Source organism: Thermobia domestica, chromosome 3 (assembly GCF_964235325.1).
Source record: "Thermobia domestica chromosome 3, izTheDome1.hap1.1, whole genome shotgun sequence".
Classification (NCBI taxonomy): domain Eukaryota; kingdom Metazoa; phylum Arthropoda; class Insecta; order Zygentoma; family Lepismatidae; genus Thermobia; species Thermobia domestica.
In genome coordinates this window covers 115166984-115190297 of record NC_137456.1, presented here as the reverse complement: position 1 = coordinate 115190297, position 23314 = coordinate 115166984, and the positions used below count along the sequence as shown (strand labels likewise).

General features: G+C 34.1%; 1 protein-coding gene across 15 annotated transcripts in view; it reads left to right on the top strand.

Moving 5' to 3' along the window:
- LOC145680673 (uncharacterized) overlaps positions 1-23314 on the top strand; it is a 613323-nt gene that overhangs the window by 418305 nt on the left and 171704 nt on the right. Inside the window, exon 4 of one of the 15 annotated variants that reach the window (XM_081751492.1) lies at positions 20205-20532. The exons of 12 other annotated variants lie outside the window; for them this stretch is intronic. In XM_081751492.1, coding sequence (XP_081607618.1) covers positions 20205-20517 — 313 coding nt within the window. In that variant the 3' untranslated portion in view covers positions 20518-20532. Of the gene's footprint in view, positions 1-12103; positions 12387-16308; positions 16662-20204; positions 20533-23314 lie in introns of those variants that run through there. 2 more of the 15 variants (XM_081751479.1, XM_081751505.1) reach the window with 2 other exon arrangements.

Here is a 23314-nt window from a genome sequence, read left to right as displayed (position 1 = left end):
TCTAGGAGTTGCATTACTCAATGCCAGTCACATCTCCTACCAACGGGAAGTACTTTGTGTCCACTAACTTTAAAAAAGCAAATTTTATGAGACTCGCTTTAGCTAAACATGTTGAGTCATAACATATTTTCTTACAATTTTAAACAAACAATTAGAAGAGTAATTACAAATATATATATATATATATATATATAATATTGTGGTGATCACAAAGTAACCCCCCGCCCCATTAGTAGTCCGGGGGTTAAATACGGTATCGTTATATAAATCTCAAGTTTTCGATGTTACAATATATTCTAGAATTGTCAGATGCTTAAGACATATTGTTGCTGATAGTCAGGAAACACATAGATTGTCTTAATGAGTGTAGAAATGTCGTCCAAAATAGTTTTAAATTAGACCGTTAACTTAGAGCGGAAGTAGATTAAAGTAATTTTCCCTATGATGTGGTAGAAACTCTCTTTTTCAACGCGCTGCGTGTTTTTAATATAGTTAATAAATATATTTTATTGATTTTTGTCGATGTGACTTTTTAAAGGTTCGTATCAGCACTTCCATGTGCGCCTAATCAGATTTAGTACATTTTGTCTATTGTGATCCTAATAGCTTTGTGCTATAGAAATCTGTGACTTGTTCCGTAAAATACACTATTGTTGCAATACTTGTTTAAAGCCGATTTCTTTTCTTTTCTTTTTTTACAACCGTATTTTTTAATAAAATTATATCTGAACACGAGAAGTTACAGGCAACAAGAATAATATTTGCAAGTGGTTTTAAGTATTTTTCAATTGCTTCTGTTGTATGATATTTTGTAGTTTGCAATTGAACACTGGTGATCTTGTAAGTTTGGGAAAGGTTCCTGGAGACACTTGAATATTAGTAAGTGGAAATCTGATAAATTGGAATTTGAAGCAAACATCTTTGTTTCATAAGTGGGTTTATATTTACGTTCTTTTATCAGCAACTAGGTAGGCTATATGGAACAAGACGGATAGTTTAAAGCGAGATCTGAAGTGCTATAGTACTTTCTATTTTCTTCCACCAAAATGGAGGCAAGAATTTTGTGCAGCAAAATCATGAGAGGTCTGCAAATAGATTAGTGAATATAGTAAAGACATTTAAAAGAATAGAGGTGTATTAAACAAAGAATCGTAAGCACAGTGCATAGGTTACCTGCTTAAATTATTCGTCAAAGGAATTTAATAACGAAAATTAGTATAATTCTAAAACAAAAAGACTTTTCCTCTTTCGAGTGGTGAATCCTGTTTGTGCAATGAAAAAGAAAGTGGCTAGAATTAATAAGTAGAGCTAGGAATTTTAGGTGGTGCATATTTTTTTGGTATTAAAATTCCAAGTTACCTTCTCTTGCTAAGAAAACTTTAGATAAACTCCTGTGTTCTGGTTGGAACTTTTTGCGCTTTTTTTCAATGTAATTACCAGTAAACAAGAAAAATGGAACGTGTACAGAATCAAATTACTTTCGTTTTAGTGCAGTCCCGTTAGACGAAAGCTAGTGAATAGAAAGTAAGTATGTGCTTGCATCAAACTAACAAATCATGGCTACCATCAGTCGGTACAAATATTTGCTCAGTAACTGGATGGATGGATTGGTTGTTCTGATTTTACGTCTCGTTTAGCATCGAGGCTATATAAGACATGGATTTACAGCTTAACTTAGGATCTGAACCACATGAGCTCCCACGGGGAATCAAAACCGAATCTCCCATAACATACGCTAACCATATAAATACGAATCTTACTTAGTGGTCGGAGATGCAGTCTCACGAGTAATAATATAATTGAAATGAAAAAAATGTTCAGTCTTCTGGGCTTGTGATTATTTTGGGACTTGTTTTAGGCAGATGTTAATACAGTAGTGAATTCTGAGTCTTTATGTATAAGTAACTAGTTTTGGTACTGTTTGTATGAATATTTACGTTCTAGATTTGTCCTTTTTATGTCAAAACTTCTAATAATCCTAGCTCTATTAATAAGAAATATTTAAAAAGTATGTTTTAATATGTATTTCAAACAAGAAACTTGAATATTCAATATATTCGAGGTTCATTTTTCTTCTTTTTCGTCTGATACGAAGTTTTACTTTCTTCGGGTTGCTTACGAGATTAGGTGAGGCAAAAGCTTTTCCAATAGGAAAAAAATATACCTTCCGAGATGAGACGTAACTTTTTAACGTTTTTTCAAGCCGAGACAGCCTCGTCTCATGTCTCATGAGAAAGTCGAGTTAAAGTGAAAAGATGTAAAAATGTCAGTGTTAACAAATTGTTCTCTCCAAACCAAGGCTCGCTGAACACTGTAAGTTAAAATCTTGCTTTGTCCTATTTTGAAATAATTTAATTGAAACAATGTATTTGTAAAGTTTCAATGACATTTGCGAATTATCTGCACGGTAGCACCATCTATTGGCGTCAGGAAGGCAGCGCAAGTAGAGACACTTATTAGGGTGACAGTGAACTGTTAGTAGCGTTACACAGACTGAGTTGTTTTTGTATGTATTATAATAAGGGTTGAACCCCAATTTCTTTAATGCCACAATTTCTTTAAAATCCAAACCTTACATGTTCTGTTTCTAAAATATACGTAGTTCACATTTTAAAATTTTTTTAAAGTATCCCCGTGATTTAATTTGATTTTGTGTGATTTAATTCTGTTGATCAAAGTATGCCTTTCTGCTATGAAATGCAAATAAAGAAAGTGCATTTGAAGCAGTGTTAGAACATAGTCATGCTACTCAAACTGACTTCTTAGCGTAATAATATGTAAGATAACTTTCTTTCCATGCGGTTCTCGATTTGCTAACATTGAGTCAACATGTTATTTATGAAGTTAGTTGAGTGTTCAGAAGCAAACTTAAGAAATGTGAAATAGTAAAAAAAGACAAAGATAATGAAAATAGAGCACATCTTTGTACTTGAAAAAAAAATGTTAATCATCGTTAACATAAAGAAGTTATACAAGTGCATGAGGTCTCGAGCAAGAAATTATATTGGTTCATTAGGCAGGGGTGCCCACAAGGGGGGCTATGACGCAAACTGCGTCATTGAAATATTTGGGGGGGGTGAATATATTATATGAATTGAAATATATTTTAAATCTATATAAATATGTTTGAGTGTGTAAAAATTAATCGAAAAGATTTTTTTTCATGGAAGAACACCTACGAATAGACAATTGAGGGGGGGTGCGTCATGGACATGAGGGGGGGTGGGCACCACTGCATTAGGTCCCGCAATCGATTGCTTGTGGAAGAGCAATCTCGTTTAAACCTGTAGATTTTGTCCTATGTAATAACCTTGTTGAGAAAGGACAAATTGAAATCAGGCAGTCAATAAATTTAACTTGAGAACATTGCATGGACATATTTTAACTTATTTAAATGGTCTTGACAGGTAGAAAACTCTCCGAGAACACTCTCTCTGCATTTGTGTTATTTTGTATACATTTTATGTAGTAGAAGTTATTCATTCCTCTACGTATTTCACCTATTATACAGCTCAGTGGGTATTTCTTGATTTGTCTAAAACTAGCAAGGTATAAAATAAAATTTAAATCTAAAAACGCATCATTCATACAGCATAGTGTGTTATGTGATATATATTAATGCATCAGAATTTTGTTTGATGTACCGTACTTCATGTTCTTGGTAGTTAGAAACTCGAATATACTATGTCACCAAGATAAGTAAAATCTTCACTGAGTTCAGGCGCTAATATAGCTAGGGTTGCCCACAAGACGAGATGAGACAGATAATTCGTTACGAAGCACGAGAGTAGATAGAATATACGTGACAAGATATGAGATGAAATAGCCATTCCAATTGTATTGTACCAGATGCACTTTTCGAGACGAAATTTCACTTTTATTATACATTTTCAAAGCGGAACTCTATACTTTGTTTGTCTCGTGGAGCAACCTTAACCATTTGCTGCGTCTGAATGGAAACTTATTTCACGGTAGCCATTATATGAATCGTGATCCGAACCCAATTGTAAAGGATTCCCGACAGAAAGCGAGAAAATAGTGTTTCTGTGTTCACAGGTAAGGTTGCGCACGAAACGACACGAGACAGAATTTTCATGACGATATGACGATATAAACAAATACAGTTTTTGAGGACTGATATCACTTGCACGACACATTTTTGAGACGAGACAACTTCAACTCTTGTCTCGTGCGCATCCCTATTCGTAGAGAACTAAGAACTCTCGTGATTTTTAGGTTCATATATTTGCCGAGGTTTTATTTATGCTGATTGCATACTACTAATATCGTAATTTGTTTTAAATAACGTTTGTACATAAGTATAATGTTTATTTTCAGTTGTTCCTTGTTTTAGTAATGGAGTTTCAAGGGAAAAAGTACTGCTGTACGTGGTGCTCCAAACAATTTTACCAGTCATGTGATTTAAAAAGACATCTCCGAACACACACAGGAGAAACACCATTTGCCTGCCCTGTATGTGCAAGAAGTTTCAACAGAATGTCTAATATGAAGAGACATTTAATGAAAGTACATTCGTCGAAACCATAGATTTGTTTTTAAAACCAAAATAAGGCCATATTGTTGTTTCGCTAGGAAATAATAGCTTATCTTCAGTACGTTTCGTCTTCAAATTCTTAGGTTTGCACGAACTTGAAGATTGTTTACTATGTCATTCATATCTGCTGTAGTTTCTCTGATAAATGGGAGAGTTCGAACCTTTTGTGTGTTTTTAAAATATTTGCCGAAAATAACGTAGTGAATTATGAAAGCAGCCAAATGTTAGAAAAATTTGACATTAGGAAACTATGCAATACTTTTGAAATTAATTTCCCAGGAATTGTTCAGCTCAGAGTACATATTGAGCCACAGCAAGCTGATTTTAGAATTTATTGTTGAACTAGTATTTTTTTTAAAAAAGTCAAGATTTTTTTATAGTTACTCAGTGTGATTGCACATGAGCATGTCTTGTACCTCCTATGCAATGAAAATAAACATTTCTGCATATTTTCTTGTGGAAGTTTTATTGTTGTAATTTAATTTATCTTATACCTGTATGCTATATAAATATGGTCTTAAAGCTTTTCGAGGGACTTAACACATGCACTTCTACCAAGTATCGAACCGAATGAGGTGAAATTTTAACCACGAGAAAGATCTTTAAGTAAGTTCTCCAATTCTTTTGCGGCTGTATACCCCATGTGCAAGATGTAGTTGGATCTACCACAAACCGCGGCGCCCTGCCGTCGAAAATTTGGCGCGCCGATGGCACAGCTAACGCAGCGGTACCTTACGAAATTACACGAATGCCGTAATTTTACCGCCATGGGGATAATAAGGCGGCATCCGCCGTTCTTCCTCGTCTGAACCGCTTATGCCGCCCTTAAACAGGCTTGTGGTGTCTATGTAACCGCCACATGGCCGGTTCGTAACCGCCAGTGCCGCCATTAACCGGCCACATGGGCTTTTCGCTGCTACCTTCAATCCTCTACTCTCAATTTTGCCAACAACGTATTGCATTGGTATTTTATACCCTAAAAGTTATATACCAATACATGGTTAAAACACAAAATAACTACCGCTTTAGACTACTTGTGTGTTAATTTAATACCAAACACATGGCCTTTTAAGCATATCAGAAGTAACTGCAAAGCTGTGCGCAGTATGTTTGACAGTTTGCTAAGTAACGAATAATGTAACATGTTCTGCTGTAATCGATCACGAAAATAGTTTTGTAATCCTGTGAACTGTCAACGGTTACATGAGTAGCACTGTTGCTACCTGTTGTTCTTATATCCCAGCAGCGGTCGTTACCGAGTTCTCACAATCATTCAGCGGTCATTCGTCAAAAAGTCTCTATAAACCGACTGACGGAAAAACAACTGCCATCTAACTTTACGACGACGGCAGCCACATCGCTTCCGCTTCGGTGGCCTTCTGCTTGGAACCAAAAGTAGAACGATGCCGGCAGTCATTTTTCCTTCACTTCGGCGGCTATCCGCCAAAGGGCGACAGCGGACCAGGGCCGGATTTCCCAATAAGCCCGGTAGGCCCGGGCCTATGGGCGCAAGCTCCCAGGGGGCGTACGGCCGCGAGAAAAAAATTTAAAAAAATATCTAGAAATAAAAATAAATAACCATAACTTAACATATTTTTTGAATTGATTAAAAAAATCAGGCTAATAAAGCATTCTTTATTAGAGTTTTTTTTTTTTATTTATTTGCACAAATGGCTAAATTGAACAAAACCAAAGTTATTCACCAATCTTTTGTTAATACATTAACGGTATTTTGTTAAGCCCAGAACCAAGTAAATTCCTCAAAAAACTTGCAATGATAAAATTGCATCGTGGAATGGTGTTTAAGCAATTAACATACAGACCTGATATAATTTTTTAATAAAGGTTTTAGGAAAGTAACCTCAACCAGACTAGGGGGTGGAAAAAATTATTGGGCCTAGGGGCGCCAAAATGCTAAATCCGGCCCTGCAGCGGACCAAGGGCACCGATCCGCCAAAGCTCATGTGGGCCCCCCTAGTGTATTTATGAATATACAATATTTGGCATAATTTGAATGCAATTTGTCTTAACATCCTTATATATATATACCTTCTGCGTCTGAGTGCCCCCCCTTCAAATTTACAGCGAAATCGGCGCCCTTGAAGCGGACCGATGATAGTTGGCGGCACCTTGCACACGGGGTATATAAATGAAATAAATGTCTTTTAAGAAAACGAATTGTCTGAAGAAATGCTAACTAACTAACTCTATGGTCCATATAACTCGGAGGTCCAATGCCACGTTCACAAAAGCTTTCCATTGAGTTTGAGACCTTTGGTCTTAGCCTTCTACTCTGTATTCCTGAAACAATACTGGAATTTTTCTTTTAAAGTAGTAAAACCATCATTTTGTTGTCTAGAGAAGCCATGATTTTGCAGCAGGTTACAGTTAAGGGACAGCTGAGGTATCTAAGCAGAAAGTATTATTTCTCTTTTGAATTATGTTGCTTCAAAGAACTTTTGTGAGATGCCAAATAATATTTACACCTACTTCATCCATGGTCATGTCTATAGTAGTCATTTTGTCAAATTAAAAAGTAGTTATAGTATAACTACGTTATGCTATAACGTACTGTCTTGAAAGCTCTTCTAGGAGAATGTTACGCTTTCCAAAAGAAAAAGTGCAGACATTTTTTAATTTTGAGGCAAGATTACATGAAAGCAAATTTTAGTATACCTTTTTCTATTGTTTTTAATGCTGCTCAAATATGAGTGAAATCGACAAAAATTGTTTTGATAGAAGACTTAAGATTCGTAATAATAACCTTTTTAAATATTCTGCGAATTTCACGAGCACTACCTATCAATTAAATCTACTGTGGATTGGAAGATTAATACAGAGCATTGTTACGTATATAACCAATAGCCAATGAAGATTAATATCCACTGAAATATAGCCATATACGAGTAAAATCTTCGCACATTCGAAAAGAAAAATACTACGGAAAAAGTACTCCGATCAGGAAGTTTAGTCAGTGTGCTGGTGGGAAAATCTCGGCAGTGATAAATCGTGTTTTTGATCTTTCTTGCGATATGGTTAATTCATCACAATGATTCCTCATTTTTTTCTTCTTATTTGTTACCACGCCTTGATTGTTCTGTTTTACAAATCATAGATGGTAACCAGTATGGAATAAGTAATGGAACAGTGGTAATGATGGTACGTGACCTATATCATTGATGAACCTCTAATGATGAAAGGAGGAAACCGCATTGCTCAGATGTGGCGAACAGGATAAGGTGTCTACGAGAGAACAGCCATTCCGAAATCACAACTGAGAGGCACATTCCTGTTGAAAAGCTTCAAATTCGGTCATGCGTCTCGGATTTGTATATCTGGTCTTAGATAATGCAGGATACAACCATACTAAATTAAGATACAATTGTTTCATTTTCGTAGTGATCTTTTGCAGTTCTTTTATGAGTAGAGTGTATTCGTAGAGTTATAATTTGGTATCAATGAAAAATTATTGTAGCACTAGCATATAGGACATATAATAACTTTCGTTTTAGTTTCATTTCACAATTTCTCTGTTATTGATTTATGAAAGCATTTGCAGTAGCATATTGAATTACATTCCCTTTGCCTCATAAGGGGAAAAAAACTAGAATTTAGAACAATTGACAAGTCGGAGCCATTAAATTAAACTGTAATTTATACAAGTACAGTGTGCTTGATCCCCCCCCCCTTCCTTGATAATTTCATTTTCTGATACTTTATTACTTTCACCGATTTATTTAAGATGTTCCTTTGTATATTTCATAATTACAAAGTATTAATATTTCCAGTAGATACAAACAGAATAGTAATATTTTTGTAATTGAATGAATATCGAGTAGTTTTAGATGAGTTTATGGAAACACTGTACCAAAAATAATAGTAAGAATTTCAGTTTTTATTTTTAATGAAATTGTTGTAGTCATAAACAAAAACTTCGTTTACAGGATAGAAAAAGCAGGACTATGGATATATTCAATCTATGCATTTCATACACAGGGATCTAGGCAAGTTTACTACCATTAAAATTATTTTATTTTTGAGCTTTATGTCTTACGTTTCTACCCTTTCGTCTAAAGAAGATGATGAGAAATCAATAATAATAATAATAATAATAATAATAATAATAATATAATGAAATGACGGCCCATAAACAGGATTGGAACCCGCGACAGAACATAGTTTTTGCCATCGCCTGCTTAATATTTTAGGTCATTCGGCCTTCCATGCTAGATCTGCTAAGTTTGAAATTTAGTGTATACTTACAGTAGTTAGGCAACATTGTCTCGCGTTCTCCGTAGCAATTTGAAAAACAATCTTAAATTTGCATTTTTGTATATCTTTTCTTTTCTTTTTTTTTCAGAAATTGAAATTACTTATTTTACTGTTCTACATGAACCAGGGCCGTGCCGTGGAAAATTAGCGCCCGGGGCGAGAGTATACGACGGCGCCCCCATACATATATTCCAAGCAATTTTTCCTATCTTTTTTCCCTTTTTCTCCCGAAATTTTCGCCCCCTTACTTCGGCACCCGGGGCCGTCCCTCCGCTCGCCCCCGCTCCCCCTTCAGGCACGGCCCTGACATGAACATGATGTAATAAATGAATCCGTTTATAGGCCTATGTGTAACAAACATGAATAAAAATGAAAAGCAAAATAGAGAAGAAGTGTTTTTTTTTTTTAAAAAAAAAAAAAGCTTTGTCATTCTATAGATTCCCTAACGTGCTGTTTGGTTTCAAATGTATCCACATGGGCCTATTTATTAAGGACTAAAACCATAATACCGTCTGGAAACAGGGAATTGGCATTATGCACTACACCTATATCTTTTGTGACAGATACACTCTTACTTCATTACACAAGTGTTAATTTCCTAACTCATACTATAAATCAAATGATGCTATGATAAATGGGCGGCTCAGTGGTAGAGCTCTTACTGCTGGTGCGTGGGGTCTGTGGTTCGATTCCCGACCAAGTAAGTTTGCAGACATCGTGTCTGGGTTTTCTCGGAATATTCCCGTTTCCTCATCATCATTCACTTGCCTTAATCACTGTTTCCCTTAGCCTGAAGGACATAATCATGAGACGTTAAACTCATTGATCCTTAGATCATTTTCTTTTCTTTTTTTTAAAGTTGTAAACGGAACACTACTTTGCTTTCACCATTTCAGTAAAAAAACAAGCAAAAGAATATATTTGGACCAATGCTGTAAAATAACTATGCAGATGTGTATTTTATGAACTTCTTACCCGCCAGAGCTTAGAACAACGGAAGGACAGAAAAGCGAGTACGGCGAAAGCCCCGTATTTTCCTAGTTATTTAATTTTCGAAAAGTAAACTGAGATTTTGCATTTAGGAAACTCATTGAAGTATTCTTGTTTTCATATGCTGTATAATGTAAAGTGCGCATAGTATTTTTGTCGTTAATTCTACAGCTGTCTCTAGTAATATGGTGTCTAGTGCATAGTGGATTGGTAGGGGGTACATATGGTTGAGAACCAAAGAAGTACCTAACTGTCCTTGTATCTAACGGGAATCGTCAGGTTTTCGGGGGAAGATTTATCATAATTATGTAAGCTCAACAGAGAACCCTTCTATCATGAAAGAAAAACTATATCATGCTGTTTTCTTATAAAATGAAATTAAATGAAATCTTTAAGTTTTACGTCCCACGGTTATGCCGGCGAGACTAAAGGAGACGGTGATGATGAAAAATGAATGAAGAAAGTGGGAGGAAACAGGAGAACCCCGAGAAAACCCACGCACACGGTATTTGTCCACAACAAAGTTCACTTGGCGCGAGCTGGGATCAAACACCGGACCCCATGCACCAGAGGTGAACACTCTGCCACTGAGCTATCGCGGTTCCATTGTTTTATTGTAAAGATAGCTCACTTCGTTGGTTGATTGGTTTATTTAAAGTTCAGCGTCCCGTGTAGCACCAAGATTAGTGAGGCGTGGAATACAACTTAACATGAAATTCGAATAGCATGTACTGCCACAGAGAATCGAATCAGGATCTTCCGCGCCGAAGGCTCGTATGCTAACCATATAGCCACGAGGCAAATAGCTCACTTCAGTAATAAATCACGATAATGGATTTTGCGATGCAATTTTTCGTTTGTATCGCAATTCTATGATTTTGTGTAGCAAAATGCAATCCGGTACCGCATAAAAAAAGCTTTGGCAAACACGTGTGAGGCATTTTATACTATTGTTACTTTTTCTTTTCTCCACTTCAGTTACTATTATAAATGTAGCAAACTTGTCTTATAAAGATTATGTAATAATAATAATAATAATAATAATTTGTTTTGAACATCTGAATATTGAAAAGGGTTGATTTTAGTATTAAATAGAATCAGTAAAGCGTGTTGGTAAGTACTTTCTTTAGTAGTAAGATTGGTAAGTACTACTAAAGAAGGATCTTTCTCTATTCCATGTATTACTTTCTTCTGTAGGTATCTGCATTCTGTGGGTCACTATTTAACATTGACACATACACGCACCGCAGGTGCGAAGATCTAACTATCTGTTTCAAAGTTGATTGCCTGTGATAGAAAAAAAAGTCCTACATTTATCCCGAAAACTCAGACGAATTTGCGCACCTATGATCAAGTAGCCTTGGATCGAAACAGAAATCCTTAGAATCCTTACCACCAAAGGTGAGCGTTCTACAACGTTTTTTTTTAATAATGTGCATTATTAAATCTACAAAGGCTATATTTTTAACCGCCGCTAAGACACCAGAGAGAGCCATGTCAGATTATTATTGTTAACTAAGACACTTGCACTTTGTCTTAACTTTCATACCAATTTCTCTACACCCTGTCGGAAGTGATTAGCATTTTCGCACATTGTTCTTATACCGTATGGTGCCAGGTCTATTTTGCACCATTCAGGAACACTATCTCCTCTAGGCATACTTTCCGAAGACTTTGCTCCCCTCGCCCTAGTTTAGGTGAGTCAAATTATATAACAGTTTTGCGCAGGGCACTTCCTTTGGCAAATAGTGTTCCAGTGCAGCCCCCCTCACATTTTGAGTTTTCCACTCCGGCCAAAATTTTCTAAAAGAAAATTATACACGTTCAGCTTGTTAACACAAGTAGCTTTAAATCTCTGTGTCTTTCTTCAGTTTTTCCAATCGAGTATTCTGAAATGAAATTAAGAAGTAACAATAAAAAAAGTGTTATTTCAAAAAGAAGGTAGAAGTGCAAAATGGTTGACGTTTCCACAGAAATTAGTTTGGCCCAAAATCAAATGGATGCAAAACCGGCTCGCAAATGTTTAAGAGATACTTTCACTTCATTACTTGATTTATTTCATTACTATGAACTATTGGATGTATTATATTATCAATTAGTATTATGTGTAGTTCAGGTACAATTACTGAAGCAACATACATCACATACTAATGAATAGAATAGTTAATAAATAATCTTTTTTTTTTTTTTTTTTTTTTTTTTAGTGTTTAACAAGCAGATTTGGAGTATTAGTTGCACCATATATAGTTCCATCGATTGACATACGTTTGTTTTGCTCTTTTTCAGCCTCCCATTGCATCCTTCCCTGATTTGTCGATGGTGTATGAAAGTATTTCCATCATCAGCTGCAGTGAAACAACATGAAAGAATCCATACAGGAGAGAAACCCTTTGAGTGTCATATATGTTCGAAGACTTTCAACGTAAAAGGCAACCGAGACAGACATGTGAAAATTCATGAAGTGAGACCGTTTTGTTGCAGTCATTGTAAGAATTGTTTTTCGAAAGAAGCGGAACTGTTATTGCACACTAAGATGTTTCACGATTTTAATTAGTTGTCACCTACGTATGTAGCTACATATGCTCAATGGTTTATTTTTATCGTGTACAAAATAAAGAACTATAGTTCTATATATCTAGTTCTTGTTTTATTATCTCGCTAATAGGCCTACAGTTCATTTCTGTAAAGATTTTTGGACTGAAGTAAAATTACAATTTTTAAAAGTGAATTGCAATTACGATTCTTTCGTCTTGTTTAATAGTTTTTTTTTCATTAGTTTATATGTTGAGCTGTGGAAGACAATATCGAATCGATTTGAAAGTATATAGCATGGCTTCTTGTAGAATGCATATCTCCAATTATAGTAATATGAGCAATATATGTAATAATTATAGTAAATCGCTATAGTAATATTCAAGTATAGCAGTTTGGTTCCAAGATACTACCAAATTGAATGACTTCTGATCTCTTAATCTCACCTGAGTCAATAACACTGTAATTGTGGTAAAATCGTTATTGCACGTGTATATTGATAATGCACTACTCACAGTGACAATCAAATGTGATATAATTAGAAAAAAGTTAATTTTCAATCATTACGTACTTGAACGTATAAATGAAACAGTGAAATTTGAATCCTTTAAGTTTGACCAATTTCACCTTTCGACGACTTTACCTTAAGATTGTTCCTGTATTTTCTTAAACTAGCTGAACCTGCGCTGTTTACACAAAACACCATTCTAATGTGAGTGTCTTGTATTTATCGCTTTCCTTGTACCAAATAAAGATGCAAATTACACCTTGGTATAGAACATGTCAGAACATTAACATAATTAATACATATTATGTCTACCTAAATTGATTACAATACACGAAAACACTATTTACATGAATGGCATTAAGTAAAACAATGGTATTTGATGTTGTCGCGAAAGACTCGTTATTCATGCTCTTCATTTGGAAACTTATTGACACCATTTAATAGAATTTTTCCTACTGCTGCCTTGAACTTATGAATATCTTTAATCAATTTAATAGTTTGAGGTAAATGATAGAAGAATTTAATGGATGTTCAGAATAAACTTTTCCTACATGTTTCAAGTTTACATGAAGGAATATCTATATTTTCTTAATTCTTGTATTATGACATATATATATATATATATATATATATATATATATATATATATATATATATATATATATATATATATATATATATATATAATATTTCTTGATTTTGTTTTACGTACATTACACAATCTAGTATGTAAAGCGATGGCAGAATTAGCCCATTTAACTTTTTAAATAATGTTTAGAGTGAGTCCTTTAATTATTTCGTGTGATAGTTCTGATAATTTTGGTTTGTGTTTAACTCTGAATCTCCTTCCCATTTCCTTGTTGTATCGGTACATAATCCTTTTAGAAACAGAAGTGAAGGACGAAGGGACTTACAAAGGGAGTGAATTGCTATAGAGAAACATGTAAATGCAGCATTTTACTAATAATTAACACTTCTGACCAGAGTATGTACACTTATTTATTGAAAACTAAAATACAGTCTCGGTAACGTTATCTTCATCAGACACTAACTTAGGAAGTTAGTGTTTGATGAAGATAACGTTAAGTTGTCGAAACCGTTAAATTGTATTTTAGTTTTTAATAAATAAGTGTATATACTCTGGTCAGAAGTGTTAATTATTCCTTTAATGAATTCCAGAGTCGTGATGAATAGAGTTGTAGCATTTTAATGTATAGATCTTGGGGTGAGTTCATGGCAAACTGAAGGGTACGGGGAAAAAACAAGGAATGTCCATGCATGTGCTTTTTCGGGTGATTTGTCCCATCTGTTGGTGACTCTTGGCACTCTTTGACTGTCTATGCAATGCATGCGTAGATGTTGAAATGTTCATGTAAAAAGTGGCAAAAGATTTCATAACCCTATTGTTTGTACGCGGTTTTCAATATTAAAACGCTGTTTTCTCGAAAATGCAGTTTTGTGACATTCCTTGTTTTTTCCCCTTACCCTTCAACTTGGAGAAGTGATAGATGGAGTTAAATAGAAACATTTTTGTTTTCTCCATAGCTGAGTACAACTTATTGCGGCTCTGCAAGCCTTTGAAGTTGTCTACTTGCAATAAGGTTTTCCATTCCGATTACAGCAAAGCCTGTAATGTCGGTCAACCCGCTATACGTAGCTCTTGTACTGGTTGCCTAATACAATATCAACCTTGGTAACTCCCTAGGACAATATAAATCTTATGGGCACAAAACGACCCCAAAAACTTCGAATAGAAAAATAACGACACGTTTTGTATAAGAACTGGCAAATCTAGACAAAATTTTTTCACGTTTCTGCTAATGATTTCCGAGATCCTACTGTCGAAAGGAATTGGCTACAAACTTATAAACGTTGATTTTAATATATAGTTAGTTCTCCAATGGTTCTGACTGTGAGAGTGAAAATAGATCGTTCATTCCCTATTGTGTTTCACATTTTCCCTCTAAAATGCACTGGAAACTTTAAAAATTCTATTTAAAAGTTTTATTAGTTTAATTTGGGAGTAGATTTAAATAAATTTTATCATACGTCTAGGAAGAGTTGGCAGTCAAAGATTCTTACGTTCCATTTTTATTTATATTGAAAATGTTTCCTTCTCTCTCGCTCCTTAAAACGGAAATTTTCAAAATACCTGGGAATCACATTATTTATAAGGAGTTTGTATACTGAGTTTCAGCTGTCTAACTTGACAGGCTCGTGAAATACTCAATTTTTCGCATAAATGATAACTCTCCGTTTCCCCTTTAGAATATGCACTTTAATAAAAATAATACTAGAAAAACCCTGTTAAGACCTAACACATAACACGGCTTTTTGTTTTATGCATTAGATGAATTAATAAACATTTTTGAAATACTCATTATTATTATTATTATTATTATTATTATTATTATTATTATTATTATTATTATTATTATTATTATTATTATTATTATTATTATTATTATTATTATAGTAGGGAGCTAGGGTGAAGGGATGTAATGAGAATTACGGTTACCAAACATACAAGATCTGAATAATTATTGATGTAGACCTGTTTATAATTTTTTACGACTTCTACAGGCTCTTACATTATATTTATGACCCCCTAAAAATTTTGTGGCTGGTTGCAGGTCTGAAATGATTATCGCTTGTAACTCTTGATTTTTTTTTTTTTTTTAATACCGAATTGCTTTTACTTGAGCTTTGTTACGCGTGAAGATAAGATGTATTTGCGTTATGGCCCGATTTTGGAACCATAATTTCGCCTGTTTTTCCTTCCTACTTTCCTCCGGTTTATTTTTCCTATGATATTATGGATGCTTTACTACGTTTCGTGTTGTTTTCATTTCATTATAACGTTCGTTGCTGTCATTAACTACATTTTGCAGAATTTAAATGTAAACTTCTGGATATTTCATCTATTCAACATAAAAAACATCTAACAATTTTCAGCTCATAACTCTTGGGTTTCTTTTTGATGACCTACGGAGTCACAAGGTATTTATCACAGTTACAGTCTGCACTTTTTCATGTGTATGTGCTATTTACGTGTGCTGTACTAAACGTTATCAATATGTTTGTTAACGATAATGGACACTAATTTTGGGAGTACACATTTATCAGGGTTGAACGTTTGAAAACTTGTTTTACTGCTAATTGTCATTACATAGATTAATTTTTTTTTGAAACGTTTATTGACTTGTGGTGGCAATTTAGAGAAAGCTATTCGGCTTAATGGCCGGTCTGCTTTAGTTACATCTTTTAGTGTAACTATTGAACCCAATGTAATCCAAGAAAAATTTCAGTCATAATCGACATAGTTCTATAACTGCTGTTCTAAAGATGTTATACCCGCAAGGATTGTATAAATTAGACTTGCACTGTTTATCATTAGTTGCTGCATATACTATCATCAATTGATTTGCACTTGTTTCCCTTTTTCTTTCAGCCTTTCATTTCAATCTCCGAAGATTTTTAGTTGTCGATGGTGCATGAAAATATTTCCATCATCGGTTGCTGTGAAACAACACGAAAGAATCCATACAGGAGAGAAGCCCTTTGAATGTCAAATATGTTCGAAGACATTTAATGTAAAAGGCAACCGAGACAGACATATGAAAATTCATGCAGTGAAACCATTTTGTTGCAGCGTTTGTAAGGATTGTTTTGCAAAAGAAGCTGAACTGTCATGTCATATGAATATTCATGTACAGAAACCATTTAGTTGCAGCCTTTGTAAGGATTGTTTTGCGAAAGAAGATGAACTGGCATTTCATACTAAGTTATTTCACCAGTAAATATATATATATATATATATATATATATATATATATATATATATATATATATATATATATATATATATATATATATATATATATATATATATAAACTCCATGTGCTGGATTGTTTTTTATCATTTATAAAATAAAGGATTACCATATCTACGTTCTTGTTTTTGTTATCTTACTAATAGACCTAGAGATATGTTTCTGTAAAAATATAATTTTTAAAGTTGACTTTTAATAACGATTATTTCTTCTTATATAATTATTAGATTTTTTTCAGTAGTTTATATGTAGCGGTTTGAATGTAATAAGGTAAAGGAAGGATAGTTCGCGCACAATTCAAAAAATGCATTAAATTTTTAACATTTATGCAATGTTAAGAATGAAACAGTGTTTTTAGGTACTTTGTACAGATAACAGACCTGCAGTTGTTGGTGAAAGAAATTGTGTTATCATTGCTGACTAGCAGTCCCTATTAATAGGATAGATGACAGTGCACAACTCGGTGCTTCTACGGAGACAACCTGGTATAACGAAGAAAATATGAAATGTTTTAGAAAGAAGAGAAAACTTAAAGCGAGTATTTGTGTGCTACTGTACGATACATAACTTAATATTACTAAAACAATCATAAATAGAGCAACCAAAAGAACAAGCAATCATATACTTATTAAACAGCATTGAACTAAATATTTACTGCTTCTACTGTTATGAAGTCTGCAGTATCTGCAGTTATGAATGGTTAGCACACGCGCGTTTGAGAGAGACTCGGATTCGATCCCCGGAGGAAACGCATGTGATCGGGATCCACATTAAGCTATAGATTCATATTTATTATAGTCTTGATGCTGAAAGGCATGCGAAACTGCAAAATAATAAATTGACTAGTATTATTTTCCTATCTATTTCACCCCAGGGGTTAGTATTCTCCTTTCAAGGAAATGTTGAACGCCTATTACAACCATTCTGCTTTTTCATTAAAAAATAATCTAGAAGCTGTATTAGTGAACTCTTTCTCTTATTGACTATTTAATACTTTTTACTTGACAGTAAAAAGTGATGAGCAGTCAGTCCCTATACGGCCGTTTGAAGGTAGAGGCAATTGCACACACTTCCTTAACTACGGCAGGTAGTGGGAGTGTTGTAGTCAGCACCACACACTGGCTGTACCTAGATTGTCTTAGGTGCTAATTTTACAAAGGTGGGGTAAAACTTAGGACCATCTTCCACCAGAGATCGAACTCAGGTCTCTACCGAATACGCTGCCGCAGCTCTTCACTTAGCACAAGGTTATTTAGGAAGAAAGTAGATTATGTATTTATATTTGAATTTAACACCCAGTGTTGCAATTTGATGCATTAATATTATATATTTCTATTGTTTTCAAATAAGCAACTTTTAACAGTAACTTTTGTGAGTACGTAGATACAAAAATAATTTTTCAGAAGTTGTTTCACAAACCTGAAGTAATCGAATGCTACATAACACTATTTAATTATTTTCTTTTTGTAAAACAAAATAATCATTACTTACTCAGCATAAAATAAATCATTTAAACGCTATTTCAAGCAAAACAAAATTAAGTCATAGTAATGCATACATTTCAGACATCTTCTGGATATGATTGTAATATCATCATGCTCAGCATTGTTCATCGGCAAACTCACTGTACATCAATGGTGGTCCACAGACTACTGTTTGAGGAACACAATTCTATACACTGAAAGTAAGTTTAAAAATTGTGTAACGTAAGCCATAGTTACGATTTATATTAATAATAATACTAGTAGTTACTCACATTTGTTAACATCCATTTTTTTCGTTTATGTATCAACCTGGACTCTCCTTTGAAATTCGAACTTCATCATATTCATTGGCATGATAAATTGAATGTTTCTTATATTCAACTTCTTTGGATAATCCGTTAATATTTTGTTTTTACATATTAAAGACGTAATGGTACTAATATCTTCTAAGAAAAAAAATACAAATCTTCCGAAAAGGGGTTGATGAACTTCGGATTGGTGACTTGTATTTTGCTACTATACCTGTTTCACTTTACGTTATGGGTATACCCAAAATTACTTGTTCACCTGTTTAACAGTCGCATGCCAATGGAGGAAGTCAACAACTGACCCTCAGTATTTTTGACAATATCTCTGTTAATTTTTCAAACACAGTTTTGACCATTTAGGACATTTATTTTGAAGATCTGTTTCACCTGGTGGCAACCATATTAATTTGGCATGGCCACATTAGTGTTGCCAAAAATATTATTAATTTGGCTCATAAAAATTATACTGATCACGTATTGATATTTCTTTTTATGAATTAAAGAAGGAAGAACAGATGATAGAAAGAACCTTCATGCAGTGCAGCACTGAATAATTACAGGAAACGTAAAGTGCAACCAAAAAGAACGCGATTATGTTGTGAACATTTTCCAAAAATTAAATGTGCCTTATTTTTAGTTGTTTTATTTTAGGGATGTTTGTTCATTCAGAAATCGGGAGTGACGTCAATGCATGCTATTTGACATCATCATGGATCAAGCCATTCATTTCATACTTCATTCAAATGTTATAGCACTAGCAAACATTTTCACATTCGTTTCCGTATTCAAATGTGTAGAAATAAAATGGAGTGAGTAACTGAACCCCCCCCCCCATTGGTATATACAAACAAAAATGTCATTGGTACGCGATTGTTAAACAATCTGCCTCACTCAAACTATTCGATATGGCGTCACAAGTATTAAAGTGGTAACACTGACCTGACGATCTATGACTTTTGTCACGTTGTCTGAACACGGACCCTGTATCCCAAGCAGAGCACATCATTTGATACGCCCTCTTACATTTTCCAATCTCACCTCATGTATCGCCCTTTTATCTAACTGTTGGTGATTTACAAGCGTTGGAAATTTCATCTGAAAGTGCTCATAGTTAAATGATAGCCATTTTGTAAAAGTTGACCCACATGATAAACTTCTTCCTATAAAAGTTTGTTTCTTTGTGATCTTTTTAAACTATGTAAGAAAAAAAAAGTACTTACTTGCTATTGAGAATTTTCGGGTGACTTCCGAGGTCCAATAATAGGGAGTCTTGTGGAGCAAACAGATTATTCAGTTCGATACGTTCTATGACGTTTTCCTATCTCACTTTTTTTAAATCCTTTTATCTCCAGCTGTTCCTGATCTGAATGCACTGGGAACTAAACAAGCTCATTACGTCTACGCAGTCAATATTCTGTTGAAGTTATTTTGATCAAATGATTTATTCAAATATTGTGATAATTATCAGTGATATTGAGTATCTCTAGACGAAGGTTGAAGCTGTTATTTATATGGATATTTGTTTTTGTGTTATTACTGTTCTCAGAAATATCTTTACCAACTGTTGTGCTCAGTATCCAATTGCCATACTGAAGAGTTTTAGTGTTCATGTAATGTTGTTCAATTTTTACTGAATTTAAAATTCTTTTCTTGTGCAATCTCGGTTGTTGTGTCTTATATCAGTGAAACGTAATATATAATTATTGTTTTGTTTTCTTACAGTTCGGCTTTTTTGACTACTACAAATAATCAGGCTTTGTCATCTCCTGGAAATAAATTTCATGGCAGGCGACACAAGTGCCGCTGGTGTGTGAAAGCCTTTTTCGTTGTAACAGATCTAAAGCGGCATGAACTGATCCATACTGGAGAGAAGCCATATGCATGTCGACTCTGTTTGAAAAGGTTTAACAGGAAAGGAAATAGAGACGTTCATATGAAGATCCATATACGAAAACCATTTATTTGTAGCATGTGCTCGAATTGTTTTGAGCAAGAACGTGATCTCTCAATTCATATTAAAACATTTCATGCATAGGGTGGGGCACTAAACTAAAATTTCATTTCGTTTCATGCATAGACAACAGGTGAATCTTGTTTTTTATTTACATTTTCAGTTTTCTATTTGCTATACACTAGCTTGTGTATTGTACCTAGGCATTTGATCGTTGCTAAGGTAATATTTTTTATTAACCTGCATATCACCAAATTTATTTTTGCTAGTTTGAGGAAGTTTTATGTTTGTTCTATTGGAGTTTGGTCATTAGCAGAGATTCAATGTGGGGGATATTACTCCCCAGGGGCATCCAATTGATGTGACTCATGTCTTCCATCATATTGTTTCACCTATCTATATTGATGGTTTATTTTATATTTTTAATACTGTTGATTTATGAAATTTCGATTTTGTGGCAACTCGATCTCAATATCGTAAGGATTAGAAGACAAACTATTATACGGGGGACATTTAATAAACTCTGAGACAGTATTAGTGTCACAAACTTATTACTATATGTTACTCATATCTTTTGCTCTTTTTAAAATATTTACCAACCAATGTAATGAACCTATTCCATTTCCATTGCATCTTGGAGGAAGCACAGAGGACGAGATCAATTCTGTAACATGGATGTAGAAATTCCTTTTGTATTCAGATACTCAGTCATTACATGAGGTTCCCATCGGGCACATTTCTAGATAACGTGCAAAATACAGTACAAAATCATTTTGATTGTATCAGTCGGCATAATATTTATGTGCCCGATGTGTAGGAATTATTCGTGTGCAGGATCTTCGATAATTTTTGTTCGGATATATAATAAAGAATTAAAGACATAATTGCAATGAAACTTAACACATGTTTGATGACACCAATACTGAAACTTCCGTAACTTGCGTAGACGGAATAATCCTAACAATAATAACAAGCAGGTAACCATTTTCGTAGATTTCGTTGCAATTATCTATTTTCTTTCGGAACTATCACATCAGGTTTTGAGTCTTGGTAAGCACATATCATTGACATAATTCAGAAGGTGAACGAAATTCGAAAACGTATATAAGTTTTCAATGACTTACTTTACTGTTGAAGGTGTTTGTAGAAGACTTATTTTTATATGTCTTTATATTTTTATGTAATAGACGCAAAAATACTCGAATGTTACGATTTGCGTTTTTAGGAAGTTTGCAATCTCCTCAGAGATATTTAGGGATGTGGGTAAGAAGGCTAAAATTGTTATATATTCTATACTTAAATCTGAATTTTTACTCTGCATATTATAGTTTTAAGCTTAAATACTAGGTTGGAAATCATATGTTCTTATAGTCCTTCCAATGGAAAAATTGTTTTGAGATACTTTTATTTAAAAAAATGTATTTGTTATAATTAATACAAAAATATACTTCTTTTTCTTGTGTTTGATTGTTTTAAATTTTAATATAGCAATTTCCTAATCATTGCTAGTCATTCAAGTGATTATTTGCAAGCAGAAATATCAAGAATGGAAAAGTAATATATATATATATATATATATATATATATATATATATATATATATATATATATATATATATATATATATATATATATATATATATATATATATATATTAAAACTATAAAGAATATTTAACTTAAGTAGTTATATTACGGAGAAGTAAGTTTATTGTCCCTTACAGGGTGGAACGACCTCTACCAGTAATGCTACTTTGTCCAACAAATTTTAGATTGTTTTGGAAGAACGGAAAGCTCTCGGTGATGCTTGAAGGAGCCTGATAGGGTTGGACTTTATTTGCTGGAAGGATATATTGGCACGGGTTCTGTCGTCCTATACTAGTTCTTCGTCTTCTTGATACCTTACCATGAACTTCTTTCTTTCTTCATTACCCATATCCGTTTGCAGATGTTCGTCATTATGTAAGCGTGTGTTATTCCTGCATTTGTTATTGCATGTGTAATGCTGTGGATATTGCCATGTGTTTGGATGTGATATTTCTTCTTGTGTGAAAGTTGGTTTGTGATGGAAATTAACTATTGCGTATGTTTGTGTTCTGGGATTTTGTTTACTTTTATGAATGACATTAACTATTCTTTTGTTTTTTGACGAGGGGTCGTGACAGTTTGATGTTGGTAATGGGTATGTTGTTTGAGGTGTGAGAGTGTTTAGTCTAGCCTTTAGGAATGTTTTGTTGACTTGTGTATAGCTTGTGCAATTGTTCGTTGTGCTGGGTTAGTGATCATGGTGAGAATCGAAGCCACTCATTTCCCGATGGATTGAATGACCTCTCCTATTGCACACTTGATTCGGTCCTCCATTGCAATTGCTCCCTTTTTTTGTTCTTCCTATGTGCGGGCATCATCTTACGTTACAGATTTTATGAAATTTGGGAGGCTTTATTATTATTATTATTATTATTATTATTATTATTATTATTATTATTATTATTATTATTATATTAGTGGCGTATTTAGGGGGGCTTCCGGGCTAAGCCCCCCCGAAATCTTACTTACTATAGTAAAGTATATGGAATATCTTGGAGAATTTTCACATTTTCAGGCAAAGCCCCCCCCCCGAAAGTTAGCAAAGCCCCCCGAAACAAAATCGTAAATACGCCACTGATTATTATTATTATAAGCGGGAACGGAGAGTGCAGTTACTGCTTCCGTTCTGTAGCCTGTAACTTTGCAGGTTTCACAGAAAAGTTTATGTATGCGGTTGTTGCGTGAGATGTCCTGATATGCATCACAACTTCAGTAGCACCCTTGGTTGTCTACAGAGGTAGCTCATGTGGCCATATTTGTAGCAGTTTCTATTAAATTTTGGTATAGTCGCGCTG